General features: G+C 43.5%; 2 protein-coding genes across 4 annotated transcripts in view; one reads left to right on the top strand and one right to left on the bottom strand.

Annotated features, from left to right (window-relative positions):
- SLC26A8 (solute carrier family 26 member 8) overlaps positions 1-10249 on the bottom strand; it is a 107172-nt gene extending 96923 nt beyond the window's left edge. The window contains exons 1-2 of the mRNA XM_008693487.2: positions 10065-10249; positions 4646-4785 (exon numbers count right to left, since the gene is read on the bottom strand). Coding sequence (XP_008691709.1) covers positions 4646-4785; positions 10065-10249 — 325 coding nt within the window. The remainder of the gene's footprint in view (positions 1-4645; positions 4786-10064) is intronic.
- Positions 10250-20806: 10557 nt separating this feature from the next.
- The window catches only part of MAPK14 (mitogen-activated protein kinase 14), a 72108-nt gene continuing 71401 nt past the window's right edge, over positions 20807-21513 (top strand). The window contains exon 1 of one of the 3 annotated variants that reach the window (XM_040644700.1): positions 20807-21226. In XM_040644700.1, coding sequence (XP_040500634.1) covers positions 21111-21226 — 116 coding nt within the window. In that variant the 5' untranslated portion in view covers positions 20807-21110. The remainder of the gene's footprint in view (positions 21227-21513) is intronic. The other 2 variants (XM_040644699.1, XM_008693395.2) reach the window with 2 other exon arrangements.

Raw genomic sequence — 21513 nt, 5'->3', positions numbered from 1 at the left:
AGAATTTTGCGCCGTAAATACTCTGTTAAAAGGATGAAAAGACAGGCTACATTGGGAGAAAATATTTACAAAACACAGAAGACAAAGGACTAATATATAAATAACCCTTGAAACCCAACAGTGAAAATGCTAATAATCCAATTAGACCACGAGCAAAAGATAAGAAGAGCCATTTCATTAAAATATACAGGTGGGGAATTAGCCTAGGGAAAGATCTTAGACATCATTAGGCATTAGGAAAATGCAAACTGAAACCACAATGAGATCTCAGACACCCCTACTAGAATGGCCAAAAAGAAAAAACAAAAAAGTAGTGACAACACCAAATGCTAGTGAGGCTGCAGAGTAACTGGATCATTCACAGGTTGCTGGTGGGAATATTAAATGATACAACCATTCTAGAAAAAAGCTTGGCAGTTTCTTAAAAATCTAAAGATACAACCATTCTACAATCCCACAGTCGTGCTCCCAGACATTTATCCCAGAGAAATGAAGACTGTGTTTATTAACCTACACACAAATGTTCGTAGCAGCTCTATTTGTAATTGCCCAAACCCGGAAACAATCCAGATATACTTTAAGGGTGAATGTTTAAATACATGACGGTGCATCCATAGAATGGAATCTTACTCAGCAATAAAAAGGAAAAAAAAAAAAACTATTGATACATACCAAAACCTAGAGGAATCTTCAGAGAATGAAGATGAGTGGAAAAAAAGTCAATTGCAAAGAGTTATAAACTGTATGACTCCATTTATATAACTTTCTTGAAATGATAACATTCTAGAAATGAAGAACAGATCAGTGGTTGCCAGGGTTTAAGGAGGGGATGGGGGCAAGCGTCAAGTGGGGGTAACTATAAAGGGCAACATGAAGGAGCCTTGTAGTGGCGGCTATGTTCTGTATCTTGACTGTATCAATGTTAATATCCTGGTTGTGAGATTGAACTGTAGTTTTGTAAGATGTTACCACTGAGCAAAATGGGGAAAGGATACAAGGAATGTCTCTGTAGTTTCTTCCAAATGCATGTGAATCTATCATTTTTTAAAAGATTTATTTATTTGAGAGAGAGAGAGAGCACAAGTGGGAAGGAGAGGAGGCAGAGGGAGAGGGAGAGAGACTCTCAAGCAGACTCCGCACTGAGCACAGAGCCCCATGTGGGGCTCACTCTCATGACCCTGAGATCATGACCTGAGCCGAAACCAAGAGTTGGACACTTAACCAACTGTGCCACCCAGGCGCCCCTTGTGAATCTTTATTTCAAAATAAGAAGTTTAATTAAAAAATACAGACAACATCAAGTGAAGGGTGTGGAGGAACTAGAATTCTCATACATTGCTGGTAGGAATGAACAATGGTAGGTACAGACACTCTGGAAAACAGTTTGGCAGTTTCTTATGATGTTACACACATACCTACTGTATGACCAACAATACCACTCCTGGGTATTTACCTTAGAGAAATGGAAACTATGTTTTCTGAATGTTCATAGTAACTTTATTTGTGACAACCAAAAACTAGCCATGAACTGTCTACTGACAAGTGACTGGGTAAACTGTGGAACAGCCATGCAATGGACAATTACTCAGCAATGAAAAGGAACAAGCTATCGATGTACATTAAAATTCCCATTAATTTCAAAGACATCATGCTGAATTGAAGAAGCCAGCCTTTGAGAGTTACACCCTGTCCGAGTCCATTTAGATGATATTCTCAAAAAGGCAGAACTGTGGTAACAGAGAACAGAGCAGCGGTTGCCAGGGGAGAATGGGACTAAAAGGAATGGCACAGGAGTGTTTTGGGGCTGACAGAACTGTTTCGTATCTTCCTTGTGTTGGTGGTTACCTAAATCCATACGTGTGTTTAAATTTATAGAATTGAACACCAAAAGGAAAAAAAAGTCAATTTTACTGCAGGATAATTAGTTATTTAAAAAGGGATCCCTCTCCTCCAACTAACAGCCTTGTGCCAGAGTTCGATGTTAGCGACCACTTGCCCCTTCGCTTGGCCTCTTCCGTGCTTCGTACAAGCTGTACTATCACAGGTTTCAAACCTGTCTCACTGGTCCCAGAAGAATAGAGAAATAGTGTTTAAGTACTATGTAGGGAATTGCAAACTACTGTGAGTAAAGGATTAATAAAATCTTTTCTCTTTGTGGATAAATTTGTTGTTGGGTTAACTTTCTAGCTGTTTCTTTGGAAACCTGGTAATGGTGGTATGTCAGCTGTGTTACCAGCCAACATTGGTTATGGTAAAAACGAGCCTGATTAGTTTACTATATCTGGACCAAGAAGACTGTGAATGAAGGATAAATATCCAGTGGGAATCCTTAGCTTTGAGCTTTTCTGAGCACAATAACTCTTGTAACTGGAAATGCCATTTGTGGGACCCTGGAAGCAACAGTTATGAGAATTACAAGAGATGTTGGTTCTTATTCAGAAAATTAGGCTTCTTGTTCAAAATCATCAGCCATCAGGGGAATTCAAATCAAAACCACACTGAGATACCACCTTACTCCAGTTAGAATGGCAAAAATTGACAAGGCAAGAAACAACAATTGCTGGAGAGGATGTGGAGAAAGGGGATCCCTCCTACATTGTTGGTGGGAATGCAAGTTGGTATAGCCACTCTGGAAAACAGTGTGGAGGTCCCTTAAAAAGTTAAAAATTGAGCTACCCTATGATCCAGCCATTGCACTACTGGGTATTTACCCCAAAGATACAGATGTAGTGAAGAGAAGGGCCATATGCACCCCAATGTTCATAGCAGCATTGTCCACAATAGCTAAATCGTGGAAGGAGCCGAGATGCCCTTCAACAGATGACTGGATTAAGAAGATGTGGTCCATATATACAATGGAATATTACTCAGCTATCAAAAAAGAACGATTTCTCAACATTTGCTGCAACATGGATGGCACTGGAGGAGATAATGCTAAGTGAAATAAGTCAAGCAGAGAAAGACAATTATCATATGATTTCTCTCATTTATGGAACATAAGAACTAGGAAGATCGGTAGGGGAAGAAAGGGATAAAGAAAGGGGGGTAATCAGAAGGGGGAATGAAACATGAGAGACTATGGACTATGAGAAACAAACTGAGGACTTCAGAGGGGAGGAGGGTGGGGGAATGGGATAGACCGGTGATGGGTAGTAAGGAGGGCACGTATTGCATGGTGCACTGGGTGTTATACACAACTAATGAATCATCGAGCCTTACATCGGAAACCGGGGATGTACTGTATGGTGACTAACATAATATAATAAAAAATATAAATTAATTAATTAATTAATTAAATTAATAAAATAAATAAATAAATAAAGAAGTTAGACAAGCAGATCAGGTGAAGGTTGTTAGGGGGTCGCCAGTCCTCAAGCAGGGGTCCCCACCTGCCCATGGTCCCCACACTCTCACCATCTCAGGGACGATACCCGTCCCTTCCTGTGGCCCCAGAACTTTTGAGAGGTGTGTCAGGCCCTCACAGTCCAGCCTCCAGGGACACACAGCCTGCAGGCCTCTCAATGCCTGTTCATGGACATTGCTGGGGTGGTGACGAAGGAGGGTCTGTTGCCCTGGTAGGGCCTGGGCCCAGCAGCTCTAGAAGGTGCAGGTAAGTCACCAAGACGTGACGTCTGCTGGTTTGGACCGGACTGAGGGCAAGCACTTCACCCCCGCCTATTAAAGAAAGGGGGGTTAATCAGAAGGGGGAATGAACTGTGAGAAACTATGGACTCTGGGAAACAAACTGAGGGCCTCAGAAGGGAGGGGGTTGGGGGAATGGGATAGGCTGGTGATGGGTAGTAAGGAGGGCACGTCTTGCATGGTGCACTGGGTTAGTTATACGCAACTAATGAATCATCGAACTTTACATCAGAAACCAGGGATGTACTGTATGGTGACTAACATAATATAATAAAAAAACTTTAAAAAAATAAAAAGAAAAAGAAAATTAGGCTTCTGAAGCCCATATAACTCCTGCACCTCTCTGTGACCTTGTCTTCTATCTGAACTGCCACTTGGAAGACTAAAGAGTGGCCCCTGGACTGCTTTGTTTGTAACTTACTGAAGAGATGCTAGCATGCTGTGTTTCCTATCCTTTACCTTCCTAAGGAAAACCAATGCCAACTGAGGTCTGTTGTAGTTGTGTGAGTATGAAATGACTAGTTAAGCAAACAACAAAACAAAAAATGACCATTGAATGGGCATTGCAAATACTCTTGAAAGTATTCTATCTAAACTAACTGAGTTTTTTTTTAAAGGTTTCATTTATTTGAGAGGGAGAGAGAGAGAGCAAGCGCTGGGGGTAGGGGAAGAGGGAGAGAGGGGGAGAGAATCTCAAGCAGGCTCCCTGCTGAGTGCAAAGCCTGACTTGAGACTCAATCCTACAACCCTGAGATCATGACCTGAGCTGAAACCAAGAGTTGGATGCTTAACCGACAGAGCCACCCAGGAGCCCCAAAACTAACTGAATCTTCTGGAACCACCCCAAAAGAGTTAGAAATCTGACAGGTAAGGGAACAGATAATAGTAATGTGAATGGAATTCACCTATTTTTTCTATTCATCTAAGACAGGTAATTGTTTACTCTGGGTGAGCAGACAAGGTCTGATGGGTTGTGGGTGAAGAGGCTTCGAATCTTCCTTACCTTGGGGAACTTGTACAAGGCCAACAGTTATACCAGCAAGTAAGTCTCCGAGAAGCCAGTCCTTGAACCGATACAAACACATCCACTCCAGGAAAGGAAAGATCGTTAGTATGCATCTTAGGAACTTGTGCCATGAGCAGCTGCGAGAAAGAAGAACAGAGACTTGATAAGACTTTCCAAAGAAAAAGCCCACATAGTCAAGAAAAGGCACAGTGCATAATCGTTCCTGTATAGCAGAGTTTCTGGTCAGCACTATTGACATTTTGACAGAGTGGACTGGATAGCCTCTTTGTGGTGGGGCTGTCCTGTGCACTGTAGGATGGTTAGTGGCATCCCTGGCCTCTACCCACCAGATGCCAATAGCACCCCCTCCCCCAGTTGTGACAACCCCAAAATGTCTCCAAACACTGCCAAATGTTCTGTGGGGGGCAAAAGCACCTCTGGTTGAGATCCAAATGTCATATAAATACGACCAGAACTAAGCCTTATCGTCTAGCATACAAAACAGGATGTTTGGAAAGAATTAAACCTACCAATTTTCCAGTAGAAAAATGGACTGTTACTGTTATCTGTTGATAAGGACAATGTTTTGAGATGTGATATTGGTGGGAGGCAGGGGAAATGAACACAGCCACATCATTCCCATATACCAATTTTCTTTACTGAACATTAACTCTATGTGGCTTTGGTCTGTAGTATGTAGAAATTTATAGAAAAGGTAATGTAATGGAATCCCATGCTTTAGGATTAGCCATATAAAGAATAGGCAATAAAATAAAGCCTTATTATCCTTTAACCTAGTGGACATCAATCAGAACCAATCTTGTTACCCAGGGGACATTTGGCAAAGTCTGGAGACGTTTTTGATTGTCACAACTGAGGGGGTGCTATTGGTATCTGGTGGGTAGAGGCCAGGGATGACAGCCCCCTCACCAGAGATGATTTTCTGGTCCAAAATGTTAATGATGCTGAGATTGAGAAAACCCACATTAACCTTTAAATCATCTAAAACAGCAGAATCCTTGTTAATCAATCAGTCAATTGGTTCATCAATCAACCAGTAAAATGGATTTGTTTTTAAATCGCTTTTTGCTATTTACATCTTAGTATGGGCAGAAGGCAAAAAGTATGAAGATTTTTCATGTATGAGCTATAGTTGGATAATTGGGATTTGACTATAGCAACAGATAGAACTTTAGTGTATGCAAAGCTAAAATGTGTGTGCACTAAGAATTTCACGTTTGACCCTCACAACTATGAGCATTACTATCCCTAAGGTAATCGAGGCAAAATAAGTGTAAGTGATTTTTCCAAGGCTACAGTAGTGTGGGCAGAACTGGGGCCACAAGCCAGGGCTTCTGTTTCCTACTTCAGTGTTCTCTCCATTCTATCACCACCGTAGTTCATATTGACAGCTATTTAATTCCGTTTGGGAGCCAGGACAAAGACCATTTTGGAAGGAACATCACATTGCTATTTTTATGAGAGTCCCTGGATGTTAGGCAGGGATACCCAGTGTGCTCTCTCCAATTATGGCCCCCAAAGGAGAGAGCAGAGCATGTCATGAGGATAATTTCTTTCTCATCTGGTCCAATCTCTCCTTCTCTCCCTGTGCCACTGGGCAGAAGACAAGACAAGTCACCCTAGGGAGAGTCATGAAAGCTCTTTAGCATGGAAAAAAAAAATACAGTGGACATGGAATGATGAGGCTCTAGACCTGAAAGAAAATCAAGGAAGGAGATAGAAGAATAGGAATTGAAGCCGGGGGGGGGGGGGGGGTGGTGGTGGTGGTGGTGGTGGAGCAGTATAAGCATTTCGACATGAATCTGGATTTTACTCAAGGGATCTTGAAAGTGAGGAATGTAAGAGTCGATGTGAAAGCACAGGGGACATTTTGACAAGAAAGGGAGTATCTGTAGTTGCTAATGGAAAGGGAGAAGATGAGTAAAGAGATGAGGTTTTCTGCAGAAAAGGTGGTTGTGGCGCCTGGGTGGCTCAGTCAGTTGAGTGTCCAACTCTTGATTTCAGCTCAGATCATGTTCTCATGGGCCATGAGATTGAGCCCCGTGTCAGGTTCTGTGCTCAGAGTGGACTCTGCTTGAAGATTCTCTCCCTCTGTACCTCCCCCACTTGCTTCCTTTTTCTCTCTCTCAAATAAATAAATAAATTGGGGGAAAAAAGGAAGAGGTGGAGTTCAAAGATTTTTTTTTAACTGAAAAACACCACCTATATAGTGTTTTTTATTTGCTAGGTGCCTTACAAATACTCTTTAAATCCTCACAATCAAGTAGATGCTAGTGTCATTCCCATTTTTACAGATGAGGAAACTGAGGCAAAGTACGGTTAGATAGCTTACCTAAGGTCATGCAGTTGGGAAGCAGCAGAACTGGGATTCAAAACCAGGCAATCTGACTTCTGAGCCTCGCCCTTAACCACAGAGTTGTGCAACCTTTCATGTTAAAAATTCAGAAGTGGACTCAACTGTACATTTTAGAAATAAAAATAAGAACTACTAGAAGAGCCCAGAGGAGGCAGAACTGATCAGATTTAAGTGTTTAAGGATAGGGCAGGTGGAGGGGAGTCAGGGTGAAATTTCTTTGGTAGTACCTTTTTATGATGATGTAAAAGTAAAAAAAAGACTCTCCTTTTGTAGAGACGAAGTCAATGTGCCCCAAATCCCCTCTTTGACATATGACCTCTGACCCATCTGGAGTAGAGAAAATGAGAATAGTGATGTAGGACTGGGGAAGGTCTCCAAGACCACAACTTACAAAAGGCAGGATATGGACAAAGGAGAATGCCTCCGAGAAGGAAGGTCTATAATAGGGCTGTGTGGAGGCCTTCCTCTTGTCACCCAACACAGGCCAACCACAGTGATAAATCAAGGGATGAGACAGACTGATCGATCCCAAGTGTGAGTGAGGACATCTTGAATACTTAGGGTTGATATAATGATGTAGGTCACAAAGGTCCTTAACCTGAGGTCTATGGACCCCCATGGGGTCTGTAGATAGAATTTTTAGGTATGTGAACTTAGGAAAAATTATACCTTCATTTTCACTACCTCCTAACGGAAATTTAGCATTTCTGTCAATTATGAATATTAACAAAAAAACCACTGTAGTATCAGCAGAACCTGACTTTGTTACCAATAGAAATCGCAATTATTTTCACATTACCTTAAAATTGCTGCAGAGGTCTTAAGATATCATTAATGTTCATCACTACCTTGAAATTATGGTAGTTCTTAGATCCACATTACTAAGTAACATAATTGTGATATTTTTAAATATTTTGATAACTATATTTCAACCTATTTGGTTTCCTTTATAATCCTATGTATTTTATGCATTAAAAGAATATTCTGGCCAAGACCATTCAATGGGGAAAAAGCAGTCTCTTCAACAAATGCTGCTGGGAAAATGGGATCTCTACATGGAAAGAATGAAGTCAGACCTTAGCTTTATACCATATACAAAATTTACTCAAAACGGATCAAGAATCTAAATTTAAGAGCTTAAACTATAAAACTCTTAGAAGAAAATATAGAGGAAAATCTCCATAATCTTGGATTTCACAATAGTTTCTTAAAGATGACACCAAAATCACAGGCAACAAAACAAAAAATAGATAAACCAGATCTCATAAAAATTAAAAACTGTTGTGCACTAAATGACACTATCAACCCACAGAAAAGACGATCCACAGAATGGGAGAAAATATTTGCAAATCATATATCTGATAAGGGGTTGATATCCAGGATATACAGAGAACTACCACAACTCAACAATAAAAAGACAACCTAATTTTATTTTATTTTATTCTTTTCCTTTTTAAATTTTTAAAAGATTTTATTTATTTATTTGAGAGAAAGAGAGAGAGAGAGCGTGAGCAGGGGGCAGGAGAAGGAGAAACAGGCTCCCTGCTCAGCATGGGGCTTGGGGCTTGATCCCAGGACTCAGGGATCATAACTTGAGCTGAAGGCAGACAATTAACCGCGCCCCGAGACAACCTAATTTTAAAAAGGGCAGAGGAGGTAAATAGGCATTTCTTCAAAGAAGATATAAAAACGACTAGTAAGCACATGAAGAGATCTCAATGTATTTAGTTATTAGGGAAACGCAAAAAACAAAACAAACCCAACCCCCACAATGAGATACCACTTCACACCTAATAGGATAGCTATAATTAAAAAAAAAAAAAAAGAAAATAACACAAGTTGAAGAGGATACAGAGCAAAAACACTTGTACATTGCTAGTGAGAATGTATAGTGGTGTAGCTTGTATGAAAAAGTTGGTAGTTCTTCAAAAAATTAAACATAGAGTCACCATAAGATCCAACAATTCTACTTTCAGTTATATAACTGAAAGAGTTGAAGACAGGTTCTCCAACAGATACTCCTATGCCAATACTCATGACAGCATTATTCACAATAGCCAAAAAGTGAAAACAACCCAAGGGTGCACCCAGAGATGAATGGATAAGCAAAACGTGATATTTACATACAATGGGATATCATCAGCCATAAAATGAAATGAAATACTGATCCCTGCTACCACACAGATGAACTTTGAAAACATTATGCTAGGGAAATCAACCAGATGGAAAAACAAAAATTGTGTGATTACACTTAAATGAAATATCTAGAACAGGCATAGAGACAGAATGTAGGGGAGAGGTTACCAGGGGTGAGGAGGAGGGGAAAATGGGGAATTATTGCTTAATGGGTACAGTTTCTGTTTGGGGTGATGAAAAAGTTTTGAAAACAGTGGTGATGGTTGCAGAACATCATGAAATGTCATGAATTCTGCTGATTTGTACATTTAAAACCGGTTAAAATGGCCAATTTTCTGTTCTATGTATTTTACCAGTATTTTTTTAAGTAAAAAAAAAAAATTATTCTGAAAAGATGTCCATAACCTTTAGCAGCCTGCTAAAAGGCTCATAGCACAAAAACGGGTTAAGGGTCCCTGAACTGTGGAACCCACATAGTCAGAGCGCCTATCAGAGGCAGTGAGCTCTACATTGTACGATCGTACAACTCAAGTACTAGATAGGCTCCGCGGAATACGAGGTTAGAAGGATCTCATTCTGCTACCACTAATTAGTCCACCATCGCTACCTCTGTGGTGGTTGTTAGGAGACTGGTAATAGTAACAAACAATGTATTTATTAAATATCATCCCTAGATGCTGTCAGGGACATCCAAGGACTTTACGCCCAAGAAATTTCTAATCAAGAGGGTGCTACAGGAAAAACCATAAACAAACAAACAACTGACGAAAAATCACACAGTGATTTTTCAAGGGTCCCGTTGACAGGAATTCAGAGGAGGAAGACAGAGGTAGGCACCGAAGGACTAAGGTAGAGTTTTAGGGCTGCCAGCTTGGAGGCAGCTGAATGACCCCCCACACCCACCGGCACTGCACGTGGTGTCTGAAGGTGGTGATGTCGATGTCCAAGTTCCCAGAGGAAATACTCTTCCTTCTGTGTTCCTGTTGAAAGCTCTCCTCATTGTATACATCTCTCTTGACATCATACATGAAAGAATTTTGCCTGTATTTATAGCCAAAACCCTGCGCGCTCCTCTCTGGTTGCAACATTCCTGGTTGAGTGGGAAGACATCAAACAAAAAACAATTTTAAAAAAATCTAGATTCTTGGCACATTTTTATGGAAATAAAATTTCCATATAATGATATCTTATATTTGCGTAACACATTGCTGTCCTTTTTTAAAGATTTTATTCATTTATTTTTTTGTCACAGAGAGAGAGAGAGAGAGAGAGCACAAGCAGGGGTAGTGGCAGGTTCTCTGTTAAGCAAGGAGCCTGATATGGGACTCGATCCCAGGACCCTGGGATCATGACCTGAGCCTACGGCAGACACTTAACCAACTGAGCCACCCAGGCGTCCCAACACATTGTTGTCTTAAAAAACTTTCTCTTGTACAGTTTTACACTCAAAGCTACCCTATTAAAAATGCACGGTGTGTATTAGTCTCATTTTCCCAATGGGGAAACCTAAAAGTTTCGACAGCCTTGGCTGTTTAATAATCAGAATCAGGACTAGAACCCAAATGTCTTGCTAGGAAACCTAGTTTTCTTTATGTTCAATTATGTTGCTATGTTGCGGGGAAATGAATAAGAGGTCAGTAAAACCATCAATTTTCATCAAAAACACTGAAGGTTAAGTGGTCAATACACTATCTTCTTCCCTGTATCCTTTCCTTTTCTTCATAGCACTTGTCAGGACCTGATTCAAGATTTGTCTGTCCATTTTCTGTTTCCCACACTATAATGCAAGCCCAAGAGGCAGGATTTTGTTCATGGCTGTATCTCCAGGTACCAGAATACTGCCTGACACTTAGCAAGCCCTCAACAAATATTTCTTGGGTGACTGTCAAGTACCCAGTTGTGGTACCATGGTGCAGCAGAAAAAACATTGCACAGGCTGTCAGGAGACTGGGGTTCCGGCCCTGGCTGTTTTTCTAACTATGGATATATGATTAGGGGCAAGTGTCTGAGTGTCAGTTTCCTTCAGTTTCTTGCATAAAATAACATGGCTGGAACACATGGTCTCTAAGGGTCACGTTAAGCTTTAAAAATCTGTACCATCCTGCTCTTTTAAGAAAATGAGAAGGAAGAATTAGATCCATTTCTGGGAGAAAGTCTAATCATTGTTGATCATCTATTTTTTTTTTAAGATTTTATTTATTTTAGTGAGAGAGAGCAAGCGTGAGAGAGTGTGGGCAGGGGGAGGGACAGCGGGAGAGGGAGAAGGATTCCAAGGCTGACTATTTGCTGAGTGTGAGCCTGATGTGGGGCTCGATCCCTCGGCACTGAGATCATGACCTGAGCAGAAATTGAGAGTCGGACGCTTAACCAGCTGAGTCACCCAGGTGCCCCTCAAGTAGTTCTTTTATAAGTGAGGCTGAAAACAAATTTAATGTATCAGCAACTTTGTTTTCCTCCTGAATGATCATGTATCATCATCACCAATATTTATAAAGCACTTACTATATACCAAGCATTGCTCTCAATTTTTTTCATGAGTTTTTTCACATAATTTCTACAACAATCCTAGTACTGTTATTATCCTCATTTTATGGGTGATAAAACCAAGTCAATCACTTTATACATTTTGAAAAGTTAACTGGGCCATAGACATAGATTGTATTTTTACCCCTCAAAGCACTGGGTAGCAGTCATGTGTTGTGTAACACCTATGAACTAAAGATCTCAAATTCTATAAAGTGAGAATGTGGTTGGGGAATATAGAAGAGGATGGAAGAGGTATTTTACAATGTATCACTTAAGAGAATTAGTAATTTGTGTTTTTCACAGAAAAAACAGAATTGTGCATTAAAACAGGTAATATTTTTCCTTTTCTTTCCCCACCCATAGGAATATTCATCCAGTCCTCCTTACTTTTCCCATGTAATCTTACGATAAGCTTTCATTGCCAGAATATATCTGTTCCTGGCAACTGAGCCTAATTAACCTGCCAGTTACACTGAGATTATGAAAACTGCCATCCTGGGTCCGATCCAGGGTTTTGAATCTAGCATTTTGTTTCTGAAAGTGGCACCAAGACAGGGTTGGCATGAAGCAGGCAACATGTAGACATCGAGGCACAGAGGGAACAGTGGGGTTGATGGAGGCAGGAACAGCTCCTTGGCTCCAGCAATGGCTGGCATGGGGCATGTGGGGCCCAGGCAGGCCAGGTCTGATCTTTCTCAAGATGAGCAACTTTTTATCTGAAGTCTTCTGGCTTTGAAATGTTGTCAATTGCTTTACACACTTTTCTTTTTTAAAAAACACAGAACATATCTAACAAAAGCCCTCTGCAGGCCTGATTCAGCCTGTGGACCATCAGTGTGTGACCTCTGTACCAAGAGCCTTGTTGTCAAAGACACAAAGTATCCTCGTCTTCTCCCATCACGAATTATAGTTTATCCCCCAGGAATTTCTCTACCTCTCTTTCCAAGCTCATTATGTTTTCTGTTGTCATGCCCTTTGGAGGTATTAAATCCTACTAGTTCACTTACAGAAAGTAGGATTTCATTTTACTGTCTTCAATCTCCATCATTTATATTTTGAGCGGTAGCTCCCATCCATTAGACTAAGTTTCGGTAAGTTGTCTGCTTTTATTTTCACAATTTTATAAATTTTTACCATCTGTACTCTTGCCCTTCATTTGTTTCTAACTTAAGAATTCATGTGCTATTTCATCTGTGGTCAATTAATTTAGTGTTCCACAAACATTTGCTGAATGCTAGGTGCTATGGGGATACCAAAGAACAAAGACTCTATAGTTTAGTAGAATAAAAATGCCAAAATATAGTGCTGTAAGAGTTGAGAGGTGGGAAGGACAGGTGTTAACATTTATTGCTGCCCTGCCATATGCCAGGTTCTTCCCCCATCATCTCAAGAGAGGTACTGTTTTGCTCATGATGATTATACCCATTTTACTGATGAGTTTAGTGAGTTTCTTAGAGTCATACAAGTCTTAAATAGCTGGGCCAGCACCTGAACCCCATCTTTCTTTTTTTTTTTTTTAAAGATTTTATTTATTTATTTGACAGAGATAGAGACAGCCAGCGAGAGAGGGAACACAAGCAGGGGGAGTGGGAGAGGAAGAAGCAGGCTCACAGCAGAAGAGCCTGATGTGGGGCTCGATCCCATAACACCGGGATCACGCCCTGAGCCGAAGGCAGATGCTTAACTGCTGTGCCACCCAGGCACCCCTGAACCCCATCTTTCTGATTCCAAAATACATGCCATATCCTTATACCATGTGATCTCCTACAGAGTAGGATTCGTAATTCCAGCCTAGGGGGATGAGAAAGGCTTCCTGGGGGAGTTAGGAGCTGCTCTGTCTAAACTAGGGGCAGGGAGGAGAATAAGGTATTGCAGGAAGAGAATAAGATAAAATTAAGAGATAATATAAAGCAAGTAACTTAATAGATCTGAATGAAGGGGCACTCGGGTGGCTCAGTTGGTTGAGTGTCTGACTCTTTATTCTGGCTCAGGTCATGATCTCAGGGTTGTGAGACTGAGCTCCGCATTGGGCCCTGTGCTCAGCAGGGAGTCTGCTTGAGTTTCTCTCCCTCTCCTTCTGCCCCTTCCCTTGTTCATGCATGTGCTCTCTCTCTAAAACAAATAAAACAAATCTTTAAAAAAAAAATAGGTCTGAGTAAAGTCAGTGTCAAGCCCCATAAAGGAGGTTGAGGCCTATTCCTACAGGGTCTTGAATAGCTGGGTTGAACTTGGACTTTTTAGCTATTTAAAGTGTTTGAAACAGCATTTCTCACAGATTTAGAACAAACAATTCTGAAATTTCTATGGAACCACAAAAGACCCTGAATAACCACAGAATCTTGAAAAAAGAAAAACAAAACTGGATATAATCACAATTCCAAACTTCAAGTTATACTACAAAGCAATAGTAATTAAAACAGTATGGTACTAGCATAAAAATAGACACATAGATCAATGAAATAGAATAGAAAGCCCAGAAATAAACCCACAATTATATGGTCAATTAATCTTTGACAAAGGAGGAATGAATATACTCTGGGGAAAAGACAGTCTTTTCAACAAATGGTGTTGGGAAAACTGGACAGCAACATGCAAAAGAATGAAACTGGATCACTTTCTTACACCATACATAAAAATAAACTCAAAATGGAATAAAGACCTAAGTTCAAGACCTGAAACCATAAAAATCCTTGAGAGAGCACAGGCAGTAATTCCCCTGACATTGGCTAAAGCAACATTTTTTCTAGATATGTCCCCTGAGGCAAGGTAAATAAAAGCAAAAATAAGTTATTGGGATTATATCAAAATAAAAAATTCTGGACAGTGAAGGAAGTAATCAACAAAGCTAAAAGGCAACCTATGGAATGGGAGAAGATATTTGCAAAGGACATGTCTAATAAAGGGTTAGTATCTGAAATATATAAAGAATGGATACAACTCAATACCCCAAAGATAAATAGTCTGATTAAAAAATGGGCAGAAGACATGAACAGATGTTTCTCCAAAGAAAACATCCAGATGACAACAGACACATGAAAAGATGCTCAACATCACTCATCCTCAGGGAAACGCAAACCAAAATCACAATGAGTTATCACCTCACGCCTGTCAGAACGGATATAATTAAAAACACAAGAAACAAGGGTTGGCAAGAATGTGGGAGAAGAGGAATTTTCTTGCACTGTTGGTGGGAATGCAAACTGGTACAGCTGCTATGGAAAACAGTATGGAGGTTCCTCAGAAATTAAAAATAGAATGATTCTACAATCCAGTAATCGCACTATTGGGTATTTATCCCCAAAACACAACACTAATTCAAAGGGATACATGCACCCCTATGTTTATTGCAGCATTATTTACAATAGCCAAACTACGGAAGCAACCCAAGTGTCTGCTGATAGATGAATGGGTAAAGAGGATGTGGTATATATTATACAAAGGAATATTATTCAGCCATAAGAAAGAATGACATCTTGCCATATGCAACAACATGGATGGAGCTAGAGAGTATAATGCTAAGTGAAATAAGTCAGAGACAGACAAACACCATATGATCTCTCTCATATGTGGAATTTTACAAAACAAATGAGCAAAAGAAGAGAGAGGGAGACACAGAGAGAGAGAAACAATCAAGAAAACTCTTAACTATAGAGAATAAGAGGATGGTTACTACAGGGGAGGTGGGGGATGGGTGAAATAGGGGATGGGGATTAAAGAGTACATTTATCATGATAAAAAAATAAAGTGCTTGAGCAGGACAAGTAATATGCACAGGGAGGTTCTTTGGGAGGATGAATGGTGTCAGTGGTACGGTCTAGAGGTATACTGTCCAATATGGTAGCCACTGGCTACCTGTGGCTATTTAAATGTAATTAAAATAAAATAAAACAAAAAAAATCAGTTCCTCAGTTGCACTAGCTACATTTCAAGTGCTCAACAGCCACATGCGGCAGAACAGTGCAGGTATAAAACATTTCCATCGTCACAGAGAGTTTTATTGGACAGGAGAGACCGAGGCAAAAAGTCCGATTGGAGACCATTACTATTACTGTAGTTTAGGGCAAAAGTAATCAAGTCATAACTCGTGGGCGGGACCACAGGGAGGATGGCCAGCAGGGGCAGCAGGAAAGCTGTCTTACAGGGCTCATCACATGACCGGCAAAAGGCATCGGGGTAAAACACATGATTTCCTTACTGGTTTTTGTTGTTGTCTGGAGTATGTCATCTCTGGAGTTTGTCCAGCTTCGTTACGTCTTTGTGGATTTCCTAGAAACCCTAATGGTTCATTTTTATTCACTAGCAGGATACTTGTGACAAAGTATGATGACAAGAGCTCCTATTTACAAGAGGACAGGTGCAGTTTGATGTGGAGAATATGGTGCATTTCAGAAAAAAGTTACCAAACTACACTGATGGGATAACCTACCTTTCAGCTGAGACACAGTGTAAAGGGGGGGTGGGGTCTCTGTTACTAACTCCCTTGTTTAAAAAAAGATTTTATTTATTTATTTGACAGAGCGAGACAGCCAGCGAGAGAGGGAACACAAGCAGGGGGAGTGGGAGAGGAAGAAGCAGGCTCCCAGCAGAGGAGCCCGATGTGGGACTCGATCCCGGAACGCCAGGATCACGCCCTGAGCCGAAGGCAGACGCTTAATGACCAGGCGCCCCCGTTACTAACTCCTGAAGGCATCAGTGTGATGGGCCTCTGTACACAGTGTGATCAACAATGTGCTAAGCTCTACTCATAATCTTTTTTTTTTTTTTTTAAGATTTCACGTATTTATTTGACAGAGAGACACAAGCAGGGGGAGCTGGAGAGGGAGAAGCAGGCTCCCCGCTGAGCAGGGAGCCTGATGCGGGGCTCCATCCCAGGACAATGGGATCATGACCTGAGGCAAAAGCAGATGCTTAACGACTGAGCCACCCAGGTGTCCCTCTAATCATAATCTTGAGGGTAAGTGTCCACTTAGAAAGCAATTCCCAGGGGCTCCTGTGTGGCTCAGTCGGGTAAGCCTCTAACTCTTGATTTTCCATGCGTTGGGCTCGTGCTGGACATAGAGCCTGCTTGAGATTTTCTCTCTGCCCCTAACTCCCCCTCACGCGCACTATCTTTAAAAAAAAGAAAGAAAGAAAGGAAGGAAGAGGGAAAGAAAACAATTCCCTGATGCTTCCTGACATCGGACAACATATTTAGGTGGGTGGACCATGGGTCCAAAGTCTTAAGACGTCATTTTGTCATTCTTCAAATGTGATTCCGGGCATTGGGCTTCACTACTAACTAACTAATTACTTTAATCTACGTAGTCCACACTTGGTGCCCTCACAAATAGCATCAGCATCATCTGGGAATGTGTTAGAAATGCAAATTCCCAGGCCCTACCTAGCGAGACTTAATTAATCAGAAACTCTGAGGATGGGCCAGCAGTTGCTTTGAGAAACCCTCCAGGTGATTCGATAAACAGTCAAGTATGGGGATCACTGTAAATGCAGCCAATTATCTTTACTTGGTCAGTCTTTCTTTGCTAACATTGGGGGCATTGTTAAAAACAGGCACTTTTGACTTAGCCCCTGCCTCCCCCATACTACCCTTGTCTATCCAGCCATCCATCCATTCATTTACATAATGTGTTGAAAGTATTTTAAAAAGCCAAGAATAAAAAAATTTAGATGCAACCCAATTTTCTGACTATTGACCTGATAGATATGAAATCTTGAGCCTTAGTTTATTGGCAAGGATATCTTTCCCCTCATAGCGTCATCTTTCATATATTCTCTATAATCACAAGGTAAAATTCACCTCCAAAATTTCAAATAAGCACTTGTAATTCCATCAGACACAACAGCCCTTTGCCCTACCTCATTTTTATAAGGAATGTATTTGGAATATAGCAAAGGCACAAGCGAGGTGCCTTGCTTTTCCTATCCTTCGGTCATGCTGTCTGGTGGCTGGGGATGAATAATAAATCGACAGCCCTCAGGAGCTGACCACCGGGCACAGAAACAACTACCTTTAATGAGACTTGGTGAGACTATTACCAGTGGGGTGTGTTGGAGAGAAACTCATTGTCGGGGTGGGGATGTTGGAGAAGGCTTCCAGGGGGTCACCGATACATTAACAAGAGTCAAGCGAAAGGGACCAAAGCAGGTGGGAGTGGGGGCTAAGCCCGAAGGAACAAACAAACAGAGCGGTGAGGTCTGAAAGCAGAAGGCGCGCCTGGGCACGGACGATGGGGTGTTGGGAGATGCCTCGGGCTGCAGACAACTCAGACCAATGAGTCTGAAAGGATTCGGTTGCAACGCACGCATTGCCTCTAGTCCTTGCGGTTCCGCGGCCTTTCACAAGTACAGACGATGCCTCTGAGAGATAAACTCCCGGGGACTATCGTCATTCATTCATTTCACAAACACTGAGCGCCCGCGACGCGCCTGGCCCTGCCAGTGATGGACGCGGCCCCCGCCCGGGGACTTCGAAGGGTAAGGAGGAGCTGGTGCCCCTGCACCCGGACGCGGTCGTCCCGCTCAAACCTGCGGCCCCCGGCCCCCAGCGGCTCCCGGCCACGACTCCACCTGGTTCCCGGCGGGGGCGCGAGTGCGGGCACTGGGGTCCAACGCTGCTCCCGCCCGGCTGGCGGCGCTGTAGACGCGGACGGCGGCCGTTCCCGAGCCGTTGCGGCCGAACCCGCGGGCGTTCTGGCGGGCAGGGGACAGGAGTTGGGGCGAGGAACGGGAGCACGGGCAGCTGCTGTCGGGAGCGGGGGGCGGGGGTAACCGGGCCGGGAAGCCCCTTAACCTGTGCCTCCCAGGCCTCCACTTTCTTTGGGGTTTGACTGCTCTTGACTAGGGGCCTTGATGCCAGGCCTCGTGCCCCGCACTTCACCCACAGTAATTCACTTAGTCACCCTATGACCATGTCAGAAGACCCAGGAGGAAACCGGAGGCTGGAAGGTCACTCAGGTCTCCAACCTTAGCTCTCTGCCCCGCAAGCCTGGCCCCTCCCACTGAAGGACACTCTTCTGCCCAGGTCTCTTGCTGGGCCCCCCCAACGCCCTGCCCTTTAACCTTCTGAAGCTGACTCAGTCCCTGTCACTGTCTCGAACTACGCCCTGTAGTCCTGCTTGGCCCAGTGCAGTTTTACACTTGCTCGATTACTGTATTAATAATGTCTAACACATTCACTTTACCTATTCCTTCCTTTTTGTAGACTGTCACTCTATAAGGCAGGGATTTTTCTCTCTCACTAACTGCTGTATTACCAGTGCCTAAACAATGTGGTGGATATAGTAAATGCTCAATAAATTGTAAACCCCATGTAGGCAGCAACTGTGTCTGTTTTTGAATTGACTAATCAGAAGCGCCTGGCACTGAGTAGGCATTCAGTACATATTTGTTGAATGAGTGACTGGATGTTCTGCTTACTTCATCTTTACCCTTTCAGTCACTCTCGCCTCACTATCCCAATGTTTTGGATAATTACATGAATTCCTTAGGATTCCCACTTCCGAGTTTCCTCCCTTCTCTCCATCCATCCATTCATCACCTTGATTCCCCACTCCCACCCACCATTTCTTCACCGGCACAGTTTTGCTCTCACTTCCTCCTTCAACCTTCATTACTTCTTGGAAAGCTCCCTAACCCGCAGGTAGGCTTGGAACATTTTCAAGCAGCATGTCTTCATAGGCAAGAGAATCCAGGCTAAGCCACACTGAATCTCCCAGGAAAAGCTTTCCGTGAATCACCCATGACTTTTTTTGTTTTTCCTTGAGGAGATCTGAGGATCCTGCACCACCTCCTAAATTGAGATCATAGTCATTATTCATAATTTGTCTAATAAATATTTATGGGTTTCCTAAGACGTTCCAGGCACTGTGCTAGATGCTGGGACAAGATAGGCAAAATCTGAGCACTCCAAGGGATGGGTAACACCAAAGAGAATAGTCATGGTAAGTGTTGAGAAGCGTCCTGGCTTGGGCCCAGTTACTTCTAGGAGAGATTTTAACAAGCTTTAACAAAGGAGTAAGTTGGTAACAGTGGGGTAGGTATGGGGTTGTAATATGTTGCCCATTCACACTTATTATCTTGTTCAGCTTTACAAATGCCCCTATTAGGTGGGAGTATAAGGCAGGAATTATTTTTGCAGAAACTGGAACTAGGGTGTAAGAAAGGACTTGCCTAATGCCACACTACCAGAAGACCACTCTCTGCCTTGCTCTCCTTCTTAATCTGAGAGGCATGAATCAAATGCTTAAAATCGTCTTTACTGGAAGCTTCAGAGCAGGATTCAGTTTCAAACCCTCAGAGGAATGTTTTCAAAAATCCTTGTCAAAGGGAGATACCGGAAACTTTCCTGAATCAGAACTACTTGGTGGCGTATTGTAAAAATGTGCATTCTTGGCACGCATCATGGACCTATCCACTTAGACTGCCTGTGGGTCCTGGGACTTCGCATTTTTAAACACCCAAAGTGATTCTTCTGCACGTAAAAGTTTTAAGAACCGCTAGGAGAGTTTGGATGGAAAACCTCAGCCTTAATGCAGAGCTAATACTTGGTTTTGGGATAGAGTTCGTCACAATTCCGAAGATTAAGCCATATGTCCTTGAGCAGATGGAATACAACGGCTTTCTGGCCAGTACCTTCCTCTTTTAAATGTAAGTATTGCTTGGAAATTGGGGGTTCCGCTGAGCAGATGCTCGGCTGCTGGTGACTACCGGCAGTTCAAAGATATTTTGGCTCTTTTCCCGACTGTGTCGGGAGTCACTGTGGCTTTCCACCACGGAGCCAGGCATTTGCCCCGCCGACCACGGTGGGGCGCACGCGGCATACGTTGCCTGCTTATCCCTTCCTTCCCGGGTACGCCTTCGCGCCCTTAAGAACAGTCCCTAAGAGTTCCTGCCTCTGGTCTCCAGCTGTTGCTCTTTTCTCGCGAGAAGTGCTCCTCCCATCCTCTCCCGTCGTCAACCCCCTCCCGTGGGCGGGTTCCATATTGGGTAAAATCTCGGCTCGCGGAGAGTCCCGGGAGCTGTTCTCGCGAGAGTACGGCAAGAGGCTCCTGTTCGCTGGCTCTGGAACGGCGACCACTGGAACCTCAGCGGGCGCTGCAGCTGGAGCGGTAGTCTCGCGGCGCAGCCGGGAGTCGGCCTGGTCGGGGAGAGGGTGCAGGGAGAGCGTGGTGGGCGCAGCCTTGAGCCCCGGAGCGTGCCCTTGCCCTTAGCCGGGCTCGCCCCCGTCGCTGAGGCGCGTCCAGCAGCTGCGGCTGACAGGGGCCGCGCGCGCGGGAGTCGGCGGGGTCGCGTCTGCCGCACCTGCGGCGACTGCCAGCTCCGGGTCCCCGCCCGCCTGGGCGGGCGACGAGGGCCGGGGAGTGGGTGCGGGCGCAGGCGGGGCCCCTCAGGGCCACCTCCTAGCCCCGCGGCCGCCGCTGGAAGATGTCTCAGGAGAGGCCCACGTTCTACCGGCAGGAGCTGAACAAGACAATCTGGGAGGTGCCCGAGCGTTACCAGAATCTGTCCCCGGTGGGCTCCGGTGCCTATGGCTCCGTGTGGTGAGTGTCACCGGGCTTGGGTCTGCGGTGGTCTGGGTGGCCCTTAATACCCCAGGGCCAGGCCTGCCTCCACAGCTCAGCGTTGCACCAAGCGGCAGGAATTTTCCGTGGGGGAGGGCATCGCTGCCCCTTCGACCCCTGTCCTGCGCTCCGTGTACCCCTTGCACCCTGCACTCTGCACTCCCAGGTAGGTGGTGAGCTGTGTGCAAGATGCAGTCCACGGTGGGCTGTGGGTGCTGGAGCTCGGCCCCGGCTCGCACCCTGCGCAAGCCCTTCTTGGGGGGTTG

This window comes from Ursus maritimus, unplaced genomic scaffold, assembly GCF_017311325.1.
Source record: "Ursus maritimus isolate PB19 unplaced genomic scaffold, ASM1731132v1 scaffold_30, whole genome shotgun sequence".
In the NCBI taxonomy this organism is placed as follows: Eukaryota; Metazoa; Chordata; class Mammalia; order Carnivora; family Ursidae; genus Ursus; species Ursus maritimus.
This window is presented reverse-complemented; position numbering and strand designations above follow the sequence as displayed.